This window comes from Strix aluco, chromosome Z, assembly GCF_031877795.1.
Source record: "Strix aluco isolate bStrAlu1 chromosome Z, bStrAlu1.hap1, whole genome shotgun sequence".
NCBI lineage: Eukaryota > Metazoa > Chordata > Aves > Strigiformes > Strigidae > Strix > Strix aluco.
The window spans coordinates 23,234,306-23,252,697 of NC_133971.1; the positions used below are offsets into that span (position 1 = coordinate 23,234,306).

General features: G+C 40.3%; 1 protein-coding gene across 11 annotated transcripts in view; it reads right to left on the minus strand.

Annotated features, from left to right (window-relative positions):
• Positions 1 to 3,846: 3,846 nt before the first annotated feature.
• SUSD1 (sushi domain containing 1) overlaps positions 3,847 to 18,392 on the minus strand; it is a 55,686-nt gene continuing 41,140 nt past the window's right edge. For 9 of the 11 annotated variants that reach the window (XM_074812170.1, XM_074812164.1, XM_074812166.1 and 6 more), the window contains 3 exons: positions 14,116 to 14,155; positions 9,592 to 9,685; positions 3,847 to 4,976 (listed from right to left, as the gene is read on the minus strand). In XM_074812170.1, coding sequence (XP_074668271.1) covers positions 4,838 to 4,976; positions 9,592 to 9,685; positions 14,116 to 14,155 — 273 coding nt within the window. In that variant the 3' untranslated portion in view covers positions 3,847 to 4,837. The remainder of the gene's footprint in view (positions 4,977 to 9,591; positions 9,686 to 14,115; positions 14,156 to 18,392) is intronic. The other 2 variants (XM_074812172.1, XR_012621573.1) reach the window with 2 other exon arrangements.

Genomic DNA, 18,392 nt, shown 5'->3' on the forward strand with positions numbered 1-18,392 from the left:
GAGGAAAGGACTGGCCAATTGTACACTTGGGAAAAAAATACCTAGAATGGGTCAGAATTCACTGGAATGCAAAACAAAATGGAACTTCCTAACATCTTCACTAGTCAAGAACTAAACTGAGTAGTTCATTTTACACTGCTAAAAGGGAAAGCTGAGAACTGGCTTATACCACCCAGTAGTTACACCACCAAGTAGTTCTTGTTATGTTAGGCTTTATCCAATGTATTAGCACAGCTGATTTGTGCCCATTAGCTTGAAACATCTTCACCAGACTACTCCAATCCATTCCGTTCTCTTTTCATTCCTTCCAGGGTGGCTGCAGGAGAGACTTTTATATGAACCGTCAAAGTCAAGCTAAAACGTTCCAGGCTAAAAGATCCTCAGGAAAATCTGGGCCTTTGGAAATTACCTTCTATTAAGAACTGACTTTATTTCTATAATCATTTTTCTGTTGCTCCCCAGTTTATTAATATTTTTTATAGTCCTGGGAGCAGAAACTGAACTTCCTCACCCTTGTTGTGAAATTCAGACTAAATCTTCAGTTACTTAAGTGAAATGAAAGAAACAGAACAAGCTACATATATATACACACACATATATAAGCTACATATATATATACACACACATATATATTATAAGTATATAATGTGTACAGTTTTTCACAGTGATCCAACAAGGACACCAGGGAACATAAAACATGAAGTGCAGCTGAAATACATCAGTTGTGCTGCCTCAACCTGGGAAAATAGCAATAAAAGGTCACTCTTCCTTATTCAGCTGTGAGACTGCACAAACAAAAGCAGTATTTCTGGAAAAAATACACAAAAACATTGGGGAAGGGGGAGAGGAGAAAACCAGAACTTCAGAGCAAGTCTCCCTTCTTTGTGACTGCAAAGGTGCCATTTTTGTTAACCTCAGAATGGAAATAGCTCCATAATAGCCACACCACAGATACTGTCATCGCTCTCTGCCTCCTCAGACCTCACCTCTGTCAGAGCCAAAAGGAACAAGTGTCTGTGCTGTCCAGAGTAATTTCTCCTGCTGTCAGGAACTGCAGCTAGGGAGGTGCTTTAGCAGTGCTGACACTTGTTCCTTTCCACTAGAGCTCAGCACTGAGATCACCAACTAATTTCAGAGAGTTTCCTCAGAATGTCATCTGAAGGCACCAGCTCTGTCCTTGAAAGCAATGCAACAGTTGGTTTTTTTCAGAGACTTTCATAACTTCCTAGCAATGCTGTCACCAGGAATAGAAAGACTTCCATCTGAGCTAGAGATCGTGGATCTGTCAGCTCATGATGGATTGTCTGAATTCTGCTGAATACAAAATGGCCCTGCAAAATAGGGGAAGACCTGAGAAGCAGGAATGGTGACAGAGAACAGTTAAATCTGAGACCAGAGGAAGAAACAAAGAGCATACTGGCCCACACATCTGGCCCTGCCCCTACAACTTATTGAGACTATAAACACTGAAACAAACAAGCTTGGATGGCTTTTCACTGTCTCTATCATGCCCGGAACAACGAAATCTCACCAAAAGATTTAAAGGACCAATCAGTGACATGTAGTAGAAAGTGTATTTTATGATAAAAGGTTTTCCATTTGACACACCATCACAGTCACATGCATAAATACTGGATTTTTACAGTAATCTCCATGTTATCTATTACAGAATAAAAGTTTTAAATAGTTTAACTTAAGCTTACACAGAATTGTTTATCCAGGACTAACAATTTCCTGTTTCCTCTATACACAAAGACACTTTGGAGATAACGCAGACATTGGTATGTATCTAAAACAAAGTTTCTCAATATAGCACATCTCAGTATAGCACCATGCATGGGTACAGATCAGCAGTAAAAGCAGACCAGCTTCAGCTGGCTTTACCTTACTTGGCCTGGGTGTGAAACACATATCTGAGGAAGCAAAGCAAAAAAATGTGGAAGAAAAAGGAGAATTTCAGTGTTAACTGAAGGAACAGCAGTGAAGGATCATTAGAAATGTCTCTAGAATTTCTCAAACCATAAGGGTGTGATTATGTCAATGTTGCAATTAGTTTGGCAGGATGCTACATATAAAATACAGAGCCACTAGATCGTTCCATAAACTTGAGTTTAAGGATTAGAAATCTGAGTAATGGAAGTACTCCTACAGACACACACTTCGAACTCCAAAGCCTCAAAGTGGCACCTGCTAGAACTATCTTCTCCGAAGAAGTATTTTTGTAAATCGGCTATCTGATCAGAAGTCTAAAAGTTCATATTTGCAGTGAAACCCTTTCTAGCATAATGGCATATTTTCTTCAAATGAAATGTCAGAGAACTGGCCTTCGCTAGCAGTGATCTTAAACCAGATTAATTCCACTGTACAAGCTTGTTTCTGTAACACAGAAAATACAGCCACTATAAATTTCGTGTTGTTCTTTTTGTCCAGTCCTCTAACAGTTGTTCTGAGTAGAACTTTTAAGAACCTTCTGTTCTAGCTACTTCTTCATTTCCTCTGTTTAAACCTTTTTACTTTCCCTAAAAAATAATTTTAAAAATATAATTGGAAAGCTTAGGAGCAATAGAGGAATGTTTTTGAAAGAGAGAGGCTCTAACAAATGAACTGTTAACATCTGCACAATTATCTGAGGAGGGTAAGGCTAAATTATTTCTCTATGCTTCCCACATTAAACTGAAGCAGATGTAGATGGAGGAAAGATAAGTACACTACAGATGAAGACAGGCTCACAGCCAGAGGTAGGTCTGCCAAGAGTGATAAAGGAGGCAGAGGGAAAAAGGGGAACTTGCAGTACTGTAGCTGTTTTGGAGAACTTAAGATGGGAGGGAGTCCTGCCTCATTGCTTCTCCCTTGTCGGTTCATTTCTGGGCATTAATATGCTGCACTGCTCTGCTGTGGAGAGATGTCCAAATTAATTGTTAAATACATTTTGTAAGTCCCAGCAGAAGTGTAGATGTTTGGTAAAAAGAAACCCTGCCCTGAAAACTTTACATTAGGAAAAGACAAGCTAGGTAAAGAGGAGGCACACAGAGAAGAAATTACTTGTTGAAGGTTACATGAAGAACTTTCCAACTATACCCACTAACAAGATGGACTTCACATTCCTGGTCCTGCATAACATACTAGAACACTGCTGGTCTTAGCAAAAGGTGAAAGACGTTTTCTTTCACAGAGGATAGCATGTCTGTCTCTTTAAATAATTTCCTGCCTCCCCAGCTCTCCCTCATTCAGGAACAGCTGCTCATGAACTCTCTCACAGGAACAGAGCAGCAGGAGAATGAACCAGAATGAAGTGGTGCAATTTGTACCACTTGGCAACCTATTCCATTGAGAAAGGGAATTACGATCAGAATGTGTGAGAATGAATTCAGAAGCAGAAACTGAAAAATTAAGTAACAGTAACCCAGTATGAACAGTTAAGTTGTTCTTTCTCATTCAGCAAAGGAAAATGTTACCAACTCTTAATTGCTAATGTAGACAAAGGTGTTCTTAGCTACTAACTACCGAAAACTTACTAACTTGAGGGCAGGTTTAGTAAGCAGTGGAAATGCTGGATAACTGGAATTATGTCTGCCCAGATCTTAAAAAAGCACCCCCAGTTAGATACAGCATTTAAAATCTCTCTCACATAACTTTGATAGTAATTCCTCTCTGCTATCTGCTACAAAGTCTGCTGTTACACTTTAAAATACTCTTTTTAACCACCAAAAAAGGGAATTCCACCACCTAAAATTATAAAGGCAGCAGAAATCAGAAACTTTTAGAATTCCAAAAATGGGTATCATATTTCCAAAGCGGTAAAACAAAAAACACAAAAACACAACTTGGAAAAAATGACAAAACTGAGTAAAAACCAAACTCTCACTTCTTTATTTCACCAGTTAACAGAATGATTTTGCTAATATATTTCAATGCAACTTCTGAACACGAGTGGAAGTAATTAAAGGCACTTGATTCTTTCTTACAGAAGGAAAAAATATTAACTGGGAGTATGTCATAAGAAATTGGTTAATTGTACTTTATTAAGGAACTCTAACCACATGTCACACACCAGTTCATTAATCAGACAATGATTTAAATGGCTTTACTCAGCTGTAATTATAGAATGCAGATTAACAAAACCTCATTTAACACAGGTAGCTCCTTATTTAAATTAGTTTCACATGCCATTAAAGCTGCTCAGTTTTTTGGCAAACTGCAGTTTTATAGATTGGTATATTATTTGCAATTATTGCTAATTGCTATGAGCAATGATTGCAATATCTCTGGAACACATCTGTTGCTGACACTATTTAAATGTGACGATTTCATGGCTAATAACTCTGTACTTGTTATTGAAGTACCATTACCCATAAGTGACTGATAAAAGTCTTCTACCTTTAAACTTGGAAATACAATAGGCACTTTATCTGATATAAGGGTTGAGCTATACTTTCTCTCAAAATGGCCGACTTTATGTGTCCTAAGGTACCTAAAGTAGCAGTTGATCCTCAGACGGTCTCAACTGGATCAGGGGATTATTCATGTAATAAAGTACAATACAGACACTCATTATCAGGCATTCTTGTGGCTGGCACAGCTGAAAGCCTGTGGCCAGCACACAGGATGGATGCTAATGTCTCTGACACAAACCTGTTTGTGAGGCAAGGTTCTCCTTTACATAGCACACCATCTGGAAACAAGGGGAGACAATAAACATCTCGCTTCCAGTAACAAACAGATTTCAACTGCCCATGCTATAGTACATGTGTGCCGTGCAGATATGTCCATACCCAACAGACGCTGGCTTTGGTAAAAAGAGTGCATTTTCTCTATGCTGACTTCAGGGGATGACACATCAGAGAAGAGAGACATTTTCAGTCTCTAGGAATGATGACGTAATCCCTGTTTGTGCCACGTCCATTGTAGCAGATAAATGTACAGCCTCACAGGCTAAAGCAGCAGGTGGGGAGTGCACTGTGCTGTGGAGATAAGAGCTGGAGAAAGAGAAAAATTTCCAGTTAAAAAAAAAATACTTAAAACCTATTCAAGACTCAAGCATGGACTTGGCAGAGAATTTGCATCACTCATATTGATGGGATAAATGACAGACTTTCTAAAGTTTTCTGAAGACCTAAGGTGCTGATATAAATTCTGAACATTATGGCCAACATGAGATGGGTAGGAAGCATTCCCATAGGGTCTGATGACTACCTGACCTGTGTTAACCCTGGCATCAACAACACTCATGCCCAAAGCAGATCTTCAGAAAGCTGAAGTTTTGGCATTGTCCTTATGCATCTAGATGGGCATCACATATAAAAGGAAGCAAAGGACTAGGAGGAATGAAACAAGGTGAATGTGTGACAAGGCGCCTTAATAATAACTAATGCATTTTTTAGATGAAAAAAAATAATATCTGAGGACATCAGCAGTCAGGCTGGGCGCTTTGTGAATCCAGCGTCAGACTTTTACTCACTCAGGAACAGTTAAGACTGCTGTCAGCAAGTGGGAATTCACAATCTGTCCCACTGCAGTAATTTAATCCCTGAGGCAGCAGACATGTGGCAAACTGGTGAGCACTTGAATACAGTCATTCTTTGTGACTGAGAGCTGCAGAACAGGAAAGTTTACAGGGACCCCAAGAAATAATCCAAGACCATTCACCTGACAGCATGGCAAGATCAGCTGTAGCTGTGTCATTCCTGACAAATGTTTGTTTAACCTGCCCTTGCAGACCACCCAGAAGCCACATTTCACAGCATTCGCAGCAATCTGTTCCCACGCTTCCCTCTCCTACTATTCAGAAGCACACAGGGATACTGCCCATGCATGCTACATGTGCCATGGGCACTATGGACAGGAGGAAGCTGGTGTTTCTATAATGAATTTTTATTTGTATATCATGCTTCTTGGCAGTCTCTTCTCTGGCAGGCTAAGCAACATACTAGTAGATTACCCTACTTGCAGCTGTATCAGATAGATCTCATGCCACTTTTGTTGAGTTCCTCTGTCTCTTTCTCTTGATGGGCCACATCTTTCTTGGAGTACAGTGCCTAAAACAAGACCATGACTTTACAACTGGACAGGACAGAAGGCTGACTTCAGATGTTTTTTCAAATTACATTCTTACTCAGAAATGCATTAAACGGATGTTTATTTAAAACTAAAAGGGTACTTGTTATTTATGACCATTACAGCTATTTCTTGTGAGCACTGTGAAGGGTCTTCTCACAACTGACATCTGGGTTTTCTCTTCTCTGCCTTCTACTGGGATGGGGCAGCTTTAATTTCTGCAAAGGATTCTGTCTGGTGCTCTCTAAAACAGGAGAATGGATTCAAGAACTTCTCTGTACCTGGGATCAAGGGCCTCAACAGCAAAAGAAAGACCAGGGAGAGCCTCCATCCCCTACTAGACACAGGAGGAAACATGGTAACAAGTGATGAGGAAAAGGCTGAGGTGCTTAATGCCTTCTTTGGCTCAGTCTTTAATAACAAGACTAGTTGTATTGAGGGAATCCAGCCTGCTCAGCCAGAAGACAGAGACTAGGAGAATGACCCCCCTGCAATCCAGGAGGAGACAGTCAGTGACCTACTGCATCACATAGACACACACAAGTCTATGGGACCAGACGGGATACACCCGAGGGTGCTGAAGGAGCTGGCTGGGGTGCTCGCCAAGACGCTTTCCATCATTTACCAGCAGTCCTGGCTGACCAGGGAGGTCCCCACAGATTGGAAATTGGCCAATGTGACACCCATCTATAAGAAGGGTTGGAAGGATGATCTGGGAAATTACAGGCCTGTCAGCTTGACGTCGGTGCCCGGGAAGCTGATGGAGCAGCTCATCCTGAGTACCAACACACAACACATGCGGGACAACCAGGGGATCAGGCCCAGTCAGCAGGGGTTTATGAAAGGCAGGTCCTGCTTGACAAACCTGATCTCCTTCTACGACAGGGTGACCTGCTTATTGGATGAGGGAAAGGCTGTGGATGTTGTCTACCTTGACTCTAATAAGGCCTTTGACACCGTTTCCCACAGCATTCTCCTGGCAAAACTGGCTGCTCGAGGCTTGGATGGGCACACGCTTTGCTGGGTAAAAAACTGTCTGGATGGCCGGGCCCAAAGAGTTGTGGTGAACGGAGTTAAATCCAGTTGGTGGCCGGTCACTAGTAGTGTCCCCCAGGGCTCGGTTTTGGGGCCACTCCTGTTTAACATCTTTATTGATGATCTAGATGAGGGGATCGAGTGCACCCTCAGTAAGTTTGCAGATGACACCAAGTTGGGTGGGAGTGTTGATCTGCTCGAGGGTAGGGAGGCTCTGCAGAGAGACCTGGACAGGCTGGAGCAATGGGCTAAGGCCAACTGTAGGAGTTTCAATAAGGCCAAATGCCGGGTGCTGCACTTGGGCCACAACAACCCCCAGCAGCGCTACAGGCTTGGGGAGGAGTGGCTGGAGAGCTGCCAGTCAGAGAGGGACCTGGGGGTGTTGATTGACAGCCGGCTGAACAGGAGCCAGCAGTGTGCCCAGGTGGCCAAGAAGGCCAATGGCATCCTGGCTTGTATCAGAAATAGCGTGGCCAGCAGGGACAGGGAAGGGATCTTACCCCTGTATTCGGCACTGGTGAGGCTGCACCTCGATGACTGTGTTCAGTTTTGGGCCCCTCACTACAAAAAGGACATTGAATTACTCGAGCGTGTCCAGAGAAGGGCAACGAAGCTGGTGCAGGGTCTGGAGCACATGTCGTACGAGGAGCAGCTGAGGGAACTGGGGGTGTTTAGTCTGGAGAAGAGGAGGCTGAGGGGAGACCTCATCGCCCTCTACAACTACCTGAAAGGAGGTTGCAGAGAGCTGGGGATGAGTCTCTTTAACCAAGTAATAAGCGATAGGACAAGAGGGAATGGCCTCAAGTTGCGCCAGGGAAGCTTTAGACTAGATATTAGGAAGTATTTCTTTACAGAACAGGTTGTTAGGTGTTGGAATGGGCTGCCCAGGGAGGTGGTGGAGTCCCCACCCCTGGAGGTGTTTAAGAGTAGGGTCGACACAGCGCTGAGGGATATGGTGTAGTTGAGAACTGTCAATGTTAGGTTAATGGTTGGACTAGTGACCTTCAAGGTCTTTTCCAAACTAGATGATTCTGTGATTCTGTGAAAGATACTTGTTGAATTATCAAGTCCTGGCCCTCAACATTACACCACATTTCAGCATCACTCCTGTCAAATGTACTCAATGTACTCAGCTCCCTAAGGATGCTACCTGGATTTTCTTTGCTCTCACTCCTCTTAAAAGAAGATTGAAATGGAAGTTCAGGACCTAATCTTATCTACACTCATTCACAACTGATTCATACTCACACATGATTCTTCCAGTACTGTCTATTATCTTAAATGGCTCCCCATCATTTTGATGCTAATTGATTTGACATAGTTTTAAAAGGTATTTATATCCCTCTGTCACATTTTTGTCAAGAGAAACTGCAATAACTGAGGGGCCCTTCCCACCATGACAGCCCAGGGACGCCCTTGCTCCTGCAATAAGCCCTCAGACAGCATTGCAAGTTTAGACTCCAAGACAGTTACCGCCCTTTCTGCCCCAAATGTCAAAGCTGACTCTGACAATATTTTTCAAAAAACAAAAACAATCAAGACTGCAAGCTCAAGTTTACCATTGCACCCTATTGCCAAGGGAATCCTGAGATCCCTTTCTTTAATTACTTAAAGAAAGACACCGTGGAGCCTTCATTTTGGAATTGAAAGAACTAATTTGAAATTTAGACAACTACAAATAATCCAAATAATCCTACTTTCTCCAGCTCTGTATAAAACTAGCTCCTCAATTCCTGAATGACAAATAAGCAGCTTAACTGATCAATGCTCTATACTTTACAGCCCCCAAGCTGGAGGCTTCTGACCTTTCAAGGGCCATAAGTCAGAAGACTATTCTTAAAGATTAAACATATTAAAACAACAACAAAGACATATTTTTTAGTCAAGAGATTTTACACATACATAGACATTCACAATTACTTAGAGGTACATATTTGTTTTATCTTTGAAAGGAAGACAGTTATAAAGTTACTGCCCCTGCATGAAGGATCACAAAACAGAAAGAAATCATTTACTTAAAAATTTCTAACATGTTTTTATTGTGGCCTTTAGCTAAAGATCAACTGCTTCTGAAAAACAATCATTTTAGGCATTTTGAATAAAGTTTGGAAGACTAGAAATTAGCTTCTTACATAAGAAATGTGCATTGACATTTCTGTTAGTATGATTTACTTTTAGAGTAGCACAACTTCATTTATTTAGATACCATTAAATCAAAAAAACCTATCAACTAAATTCCTGGTGCTACTCACTGACTGCATCCTTCCTTTATTAAGATGTCCCCATATTTTCAGATGTTTCACCAGTGAATGCAAAGATATAGAGGGCATCAGTTCAAGCAATGGACAGTGTTAGTGGCCACTGAAGGAACTCTTGATAATAGTTTTTAACCAGCCAAGAGGCCTAAACTAAGCAGGTTGGCAAGAAAAACTAACTGAGAAGAAAAAACACATAAGCCTTGTGCCAGAGGACTACAAAAATGGAGTTAATAAAAATACGTACCGTGCTGCTGAGAATGACAGGATCAGTATAAGGCAGACAGCAGCAACTGATCCTACTCCAACAGCAGTCATGTATTGCAGAGTGGGTGATAAATCTGAAACAAAATATCAAACAACTCAAACAAACAAATAGCAAATAGTGTAGCTTTAGTCTGGTGACTGATCAACTGAGTCTGCTCAAAGTACTTTAAAAAAACTCGGACGCTAGACTTACTGATTGGTCAAGCAGTAATGGAGGTGACTATCTAGTAGTTAATATCCAGTTGAGGAAGTAAGATTAAATGGTGTATTTCTCAAAGTGATTATAATTCTCCATCCCTCAGCTTCCTGCCTTTTTTTTTTTTTTTTTTTTAATTCAGATACTCCATGTCAACATTTTCCCCTCTCATCACTGGCAAATTCAATCTAAGTCATAGATCACGGTGGTCTCTGCTACCAGAAAATCCTAGTGCTTTATTAAACTGAGCATTGCATGTTCTTCAAAATCTTTATGATCTGTGCATGATTTCTCTTCCCTTCTCCCCCCCCCCCCTTTTTTTTTTCTCCCAAGTAACAGAACAGAAATGAACGTCACAATCACAGCCTTACCCAAGCCATAATACCAGAAACCACTCAGGGACAGAATAGAAGGCTTACAGAGAATTGTTGTCAAAGCCAGAATTACTAAGGACTACTGGTGAAGGTAATCTGAGAAAATAGAAATTCAATCCCTTCCAGCCACCTTTATTCTTTTTTCCCCTCAGTTTTCACTGGCAAGTGCTCCAGCCACACTGATCAGGTCACAGAAAGTAAAGGCAGGGACTGGGAGAACGAAGAACCACCCACTGTAAGAGAAGATCAGATCTGACACCATCTAAGGAACCTGAAGGTGCACAAGTCCATGGGACCTGATGAGATGCATCCCTGGGTCCTGAGGGAGCTGGGAAGTGAAGTGGCTAAGCCACTATCCATCATATTCCAGAAGTCGTGGCAGTCCAGTGAAGTTCCTGCTGACTGGAAAAGGGTAAATTTAACCCCCATTTTTAAAAAGGGAAAAAAGAATGACCTGGGGAACTACAAGCCAGTCAGATCACCTCTGTGGTCAGCAACATCATGGAGTGGATCCTCCCGAAAACTATGCTAGGGCACATGGGCAAACCATGCCTGACTAATTTCGTGGTCTTCTATGACAGGGTTGCAGCATTGGTGGATAAGGGAAGAGCAACTTATGTCACCTGCCTGGACTTGTGCAAAGCTTTTGACACTGTCCCACACAACATCCTTGTCTCTGAATTGGAAAGACATGGATTTGACGGATGGGCCGCTCAGTGGATAAAGAATTGGCTGGATGGTCACACTCAGAGACTTGCAGTCAACAGCTCGATGTCCAAGTGGAGAGCAGTGACGAGTGCCATTCCTCAGGGGTCGGTGTTGGGACCAGTGATGTTTAACATCTTAGTTGGAGATACGGACAGTGGGATTGAGTGCACCCTCAGCAAGTTTGCTGATGACACCAAGCTGTGTGGTGCAGTCGACACACTGGAGCAAAGGGATGTGCCATCCAGAGGGACCTGGACAGGCTGGAGAGGTGGGCCTGTGCAAACCTCAGGGAGTCCAACAAGGTCCTGCACATGGGTCAGGCCAATCCCAAGCACAAACACAGGCTGGGCGAGGAGTGGATTGAGAGCAGCCCTGTGGAGAAGGACTTGGGGGTAGCAGTGGATGGAAAACTGACTATGAGCCAGCAATGTGTGCTCACAGTCCAGAAAGCCAACCGTGTCCTGGGCTGCATCAAGAAAAGTGTGGCTAGCAGGTTGAGGGATGGGACTCTCCCCCTCTACTCTGCTCTTGTGAGATCCCCCACCTGCAGTGCTGTGTCCATCTCTGGGACCCCAACATAAGGACGACATGGACCTGTTGGAGCAGATCCAGAGGAGGCCATGAAGATGCTCAGGGGGCTGCAGCACCTCCCCTGTGAGGACAGGCTGAGAGAGTTGGGGTTGTTCAGCCTGGAGAAGAGAAGGCTCTGGGGAGACCTTATAGTGGCCTTCCAGTACTTAAAGGGGGCTACAGGAAAGCTGGGGAGGGACTCTTTGTCAGGGGGTGTAGGGATAGGATGAAGGGTAATGGTTTTAAATTGAAAGAGGATACATTCAGAATAGATATATGGATGAAATTCTTCTCTGTGAGGGTGGTGAGGCACTGGCACAGGTTGCCCAGAGAGGCTCTGGTTGCCCCCTCCCTGGAAGTGTTCAAGGCCAGGCTGGACAGGACTTTGAGCAACCTGGTCTACTGGAAGGTGTCCCTGCCCATGGCAGGGGGGTTGAAACTACATGGTTTTTAAGGTCCCTTCCAACCCAAACCATTCTATGTTCCCATTTTCAGCATTAATCAAAGATTACCTACTTCTTACTGTATTTCCCACAGACATCTAGGATGCTCTTATTCCTTCAACGTTCCACAAATCTACTTCCTATTAAATCTTGCAAGCATGAGTAGTTAGTGTTTCAGCAAAACTTTAAATTCTTGCAAAAATGGCACTTATTCAAGGAAATATGTCCATGATGAGAATCCAAGTGCCTGAACATCAGAAAAGCAATTTCTGTTACTTAAATTGAACTCTTTCTTGGCTCATCTTAATGTACAGGAAAAAAACTGGCTGGGCATTCTCCCAAAACAGCCCCAACAATGGATCTGAAGCACAGAAAATCACACAGACCCATAAGGAGAACGTGACCAGTTTACTAGTTTTGCCTAACACTACTCAGTGAAGCAAGGCTTGTATCTGTGCAGCACCTCTCACCTGTAAACTTACTGTGAGTCTGGCAAAATAAAGAATTTCAGATAGGGACCCTACAAGGAAAATCTGTTCAACCTACAAGCATGTTCAGTTTTGGTAAAAGTTATATCTGTCCTTGTATCACTGTAACACCAATTCCATACACAAACTATGCATCTCTAAAGCAGATGTCAGACCTCCATAAAAATGAGAGAACTGTCCTCCCTATGCTTTGTAGAATATATTTGCTGAAACCCCCTCAAAATTCGTTTTACTTACTTGTGACAGAAGGAAGTGTGCTTTTAACAGCTTTCTATAACTTTTTACAATGATTTATCATACAATGTGTAGGTTTGTCTAGACAGCATCTGAAACAGGCCCATTTGGTTTAGATTTAATTTACAGATTTGCCTTCCACACAAGTTGAATTAAGAAATACTCCTCAAAGGATTCAGTAAGACAAAAATACTCTCAGCCTCTCCAGCTGCAGAAGCACATTAGGCTAAGTACACCATTTGGCTAGAAGTCCATTCAATATAAAGGCAAATGGATTTACAATAGAAAGCCAAAGGCCTGGCCTGTTCTACCTGACGATGCTCTATCAGCTGATAATTGACAAATTCAGAAGAGGACAGTCTTCTGTCTTTCCAGAGTTATTTTACAGCTCTTGCCATAGAGACCTCAAACCTAGGGAATCCTTGGTCTTAGCTGAGTCTCCACAACCACAAACTACCTAAATTATATTCTAAGTGTGGTGGTAAATGAACTAGGTCACATGAATACACAGCAAAAGGCAACCTAGAAATAAACACACAGTTGTCACCAGAAGATCGGTAATAGCAAGTCAGACATGGATTTTGTGAACAGTGGAGAAGATGTACTTCAAGCACTCTATGCACCACATGATTTATTATCATTCCAAAGTACTCTCTCACTCTTCAGTGTCACTGCATTTCCTAACTCAAATTCATAAGTCTTTCAACTCAAAAGCAGAATTTAGAGTTTGTAGGGGACTCCAGTGGTGCCACTTTCTTTGTCAGGAGAGGCAAATGTTTGTGTTTTGCTGAAACATGATGAAATGGGTGAAGAGAGTATTTTTTACCACCATGGAAAGGAAGGAAACTTGATGTCTAGTGGATTCCAAACTCCTCTGAGGTAAACTCATTTACTGGAAACATTTTATAGTCAAAAAGTAATACAAAGATAAAACCATGCTGAGAAATTCACTGGATTTTAAAGTTATGCCATTGTATTTTTAAGAAACTGTACTTACAAGTACAAAAATTAGCCATCTTTTTATTTTTGCATGGTGTCCTTTATTTTCCTAAGTTCATAAAAGGAATTAATTCTCCAAGGACCACCTGAACATAACAAAATAAATAATGTGGCTTCTAAAAGCTAGAAAAAGTTTGGTTGGTTTTTTTTTTTTAAATCTTTAAGACAGTATAGCTTAAAAGAGGCTTCTAAAATTTCACGTCTTCTGTGCTTCAAATACTTTATGCATGAAAATTGCTGTAAATATTCAGATGTGATGCATAGAAAGAGTAATATTGAAAACCAGGGGAAACCAAAGAATCCACCGTAGAATGGATTATTGAATCCATTAGAATGGAATACAGAAGTGCAAGGCAAATTTTCTGCCTCTAACATTTCCAGTCCTCAAAGTCAACCAACCATAAATGGCAAACGAAGAAACAGCCACAGCAATTATTAGTTTATGCTGCCATGTCAACTTCTGGTTTCTCACTGAAGGAAGAATTTACTTACTTTTAATTTGTGCCCAAACAGCACAGGACTGTGTTGTCACCTGAAAATGAAAACATAAAAATCACTGTTTCTCATGAGAGAAATTTATTACCACTAACACCTTCTGCAAGAGCAGCCTTCCACAACATACTGTATTTTACTACTACTGGGAATGGAGTTTCTTAGTCCTCTCATAGCAGCCTCTAGCTTGCCTGAAAAGATTATAAAGACTAGAGATAGAGCTTTGATGAAAGGCTGGCTATAGTCTTTTAGATCATCACTATTCCCTTCTATAACCTAGGCATACAAGTAACATGGAAGGATCTTTGAAGCTGATTGGATAAGAATTCAAAATTTATGAAATGCTAAGACTGAATATGCTGCATTAATTCTATCCCCATGTAGAATATATATTATGGTACTTAACGGCATGTTTTTCAAATACTAGCTGTAGGTTTTCTTCAGTTATGACAACTTGCTTGGTTATTTTAAACAATTTTTATAGCATACTTATAGTAGTTAATGTTTATAGTAGTAGAGTTAATGTTTATCAGGGGTCTGCTTCTGCAAGTTTGGTTTTTTTTTACAGTAAGCTTTCATCCCTGTAGAGCTTCTTCCCCCCAGCACTTCATGCTCATACATACACAAGAATTTCTACTCTAAGTTCTATTGTCTGTTGTATAATTACTGTGAGGTCTATTTTTGTAGTGCTTCTATATGTACTTTCCTGCTAAATGACTTTCACAGACTTTAACAGAATACACACAAATATATTTTTCATCTTTTGGCAAAATGTGTATTAAGTTGCTCTGGATAACAGTATGTTTCTATGACATTCAAGGCTACATTTTGAAGCATTTGCACAAAAAAGCAAAGGCACATTTGTCTGCTTAATCTTATTTTAGTGTGTCTGCATGCCAAATTGTGGAATCTCAGTGTTTCTTAAACTAATTTTTTATAAGGAGTTTTCTGGTTCTTTAAAAAGGCAAAACACTGACAAAGAAAACCCTCTTAGGAGAGGGAGAAAAAAGAAGAGGGGGTGGATTTAAAAACTCAACCAAATGCCAGATTCTGGATGCACAGGTGTGAGTGCCCTCATCTTGAAATAGCCACCTCCATAACATACTCCAGTTTGCAGGAAATTGGTCATCTTCTGCTTATCAGAGAAGTTACAGAGCTCCCAGGACTATCAGCAGTAAAGTTCACTCATTTGCACTTTATACTAAATCAAATTATAAATCTGCTCCACTGATAAATTAGCACCTCTCCAGAAAGTTATCAGTGAAATTACTCCTCCAAATACTTGAGTATTCATGGATCTCAAAGTCCATATTTCAACTTGAATATTCACAGGTAGCTAAACTGGAGATAGAAATCCCTTCCACAGCTGCACATCTGGAGAAAACATTTTGCCTGCATATACACTTTTCTCATATGATTTTTTATTAGGCTAATTTTAACAGACTTTTCTCACAGTAGGGGTCATTCCGATTCCAGTTTTCCAAACAGGTCATACCTTTTTTTCTGAAAAGACTGCGTGTCATCTTCACCTTTCACAGTCCTGCTCTTACTTCCATTACATGCAGAAACTGATCCAAAAAAAAGCTGATGCTGACACTGAACAAAAGCTGTGCTAAATAAATTCATCTCAAATAAGTTTAAACATCAAACACCTTTTTTAGTTCTTGCCCTTCACTATGATCCTTGGATCTGCACAGCATGGAATCCATAAAGTAATCACTGGAGATTAAAATAGGTGCCAGATGGGTTTGAGTTATTTAATTAGCAGTATCCCTGATGGAGAAGGACACTTCCAAGGCTGGACAATTTGTTCCACTTCAGTAAGGTTTTTATGGTAAAGACAGTAAATTCTTGTTTGTTCCCAAATCCTCTCTTGGTCTCCATCATCTCTATATTCCAATTGCTAAATTCTTAAATATGAAAAATGATAATTTCCATTATCTCCAACTTCCTAACTGCTTTCCTTGTACATCCCTAGTGATCTCCACAGATCATCTGACAGCCTTTTAACACATGTGAATGTCCTCCACAAATGAAATATGCATTTTAAATCCTCCACCTTGAAAAATAAACAGAAAGTAAAAACCACACAGCAGACACCGTTCTCAGAACCTCCAAATCTGAGTGAGGGTTAAATAAATGTAGACTCAACAAAACGGAACAGCTTACTTAACTGTGTCCACACAATTTTATCTGAACTGATTTTCCCACCCTTATCACAAAGAAAATATGACAGGTATATTGAGGAATAATAGCAATAAAAAGTCACAACTAAGTCATGATTTTGCAGGAGGTATGATACAAATTGTACCATTCTCATCATGAAGGGGTCTGGAGTCAGAAGGAACTCTGGAGGATGCCAGAACATAAAAGTACAATAATGAGAACATCTGTTAGGAGTCTATGACATGTATTCCTCTGTCTGTATTCAGATGGAAATGTGTTCACAAGTAAAATACACTACAGAAATGTTGATTTCACATCTATCAATAATTGAGGGCAAATGAAATAGCAGATTTTTTTAAAAGGCAGACTTTTAAATACTAATTCTTGAATCCAAATTCAGTTACTTAAGTAGACAGATTTTCAGAAATTCTCAAAACCCAAAAACTCTCAATTTATAATTCTAAATTTCTTTAACTTCTTAATACCAACAATTGTGCAAAATACAAGGGCATGAGAATTGAAGATAAATCAGTACTTCTGAGCCACAGGTGTAAGTTCCACTTCAAATAAGCAAAGCTGGAAACCAAAGCTGTTTGGTATTTGCAATCCTAATAATGATTTATACATGTTGTATGTAACTTCTTGTACTTTATCAAGTAACAAAAGCCATACAAGAAAGTGTATATTAAGTAGCTGATGCATTCTAAATGGAAGGAAGCAAAGAGTGACTTCTACAAATAACAGTAATAATATTTCATTAAATCAGTGGCCTAGAAAATTCATCTGGCAATGCTAGAGATGAAACATCAGGAAATAACCTATATGAAAGTGAAAGAATAATGTAATTTAGAAGCAATTTAACAAACAGCTGGCAGAAAGACATAAGCAATCTGCCCTGTTCTGTGCAAGAAAAGCCCAAACACAAGTAACAATAGGAAATGTTCCCCATTATCAGAAAATATTGAAGGGAAAAAGCTAGGGAAACCAGTGCATATACCCAAGGATACATAACCTGAGTTCAAGGATGTATCTAGGAGTGCTTAAGGAGGCTAAACTTGTATAGATTTGACTCATCAACAAACATGCTCCACAGAGTAAATTTTTTTTAAAAATACAGTTCATTGGTCAAATCCCAGAATATTTTGGGCTAACTTAACATTATTTGTGAACTGAATGCCTTCAGATGTCATTTTCCCACTTATTCCCTCACATAACTAGTTAAAGATTTATGACAAACAACAGACTTGTATCAGGATCAGAAACCACTTTCTCTGTGCTATAAAAACTTCTTAGACTATTGTTAAAGTTGATGCCACACAAAACTTATGCTGCACAGATTAGCAGATACCAGTAACAGCTATTATGTGTACTTTTTTAATTTCACTTGCTTTGGACAGAGGCAGAGTTACATTCCTTAACAGAAACTGCTTTAACGTACTGAGATTTGGGTGTAGGCTTCCAAAATTGTAGACAATTATGTACAAGTGACTAACAGATCAGTTTTTGCGTTCGCCCTTGCTTCATGCTGTATGCACAAAGTCCTAAAACTCTATTTTAATTTTTTGGGGTGTCAGGGTGAGGCACTGTTTAGGTGTTTTCTTCTTTAGTAAGGGTTGCTTTGTTGTTTTTACATTTGATATTCAGGAACTGTATGCACATGAAAAGTCTATCACCTGGCCCATATAAGAAAAACTTCCTACTGCTAAGACTTATATTATAGAAAAAATGACAAGCTGTTGACTCCTGAGATAGATAACAACTGGAAAACTAGTGGCATAATGACATTATGGGAGGCTGGACACTGGACAGACACTGGACAGACACTGGAGCACAAAACAGCTGAGATGTTTCTAGAAACTTTTTGTTTCTAATTAAAATACATATTTACTTTAAAATGAGAAAAGAATTAGTGTTAGTCATACATATTTTTTTCCACAAGGCTTTCCCAAGGCAGTTGGAGTTGACATTCACTGCTATGTGGAAGGTAACACACATGATAAAACATATTTTTCATTGTGATTTGGAGAACTGGAATATTTTGCTATAAAACATTCAATTAAAAATTAAAATGAGTGAATTTTTCATTACTAAGGAGTAATTTTCAGATTCTC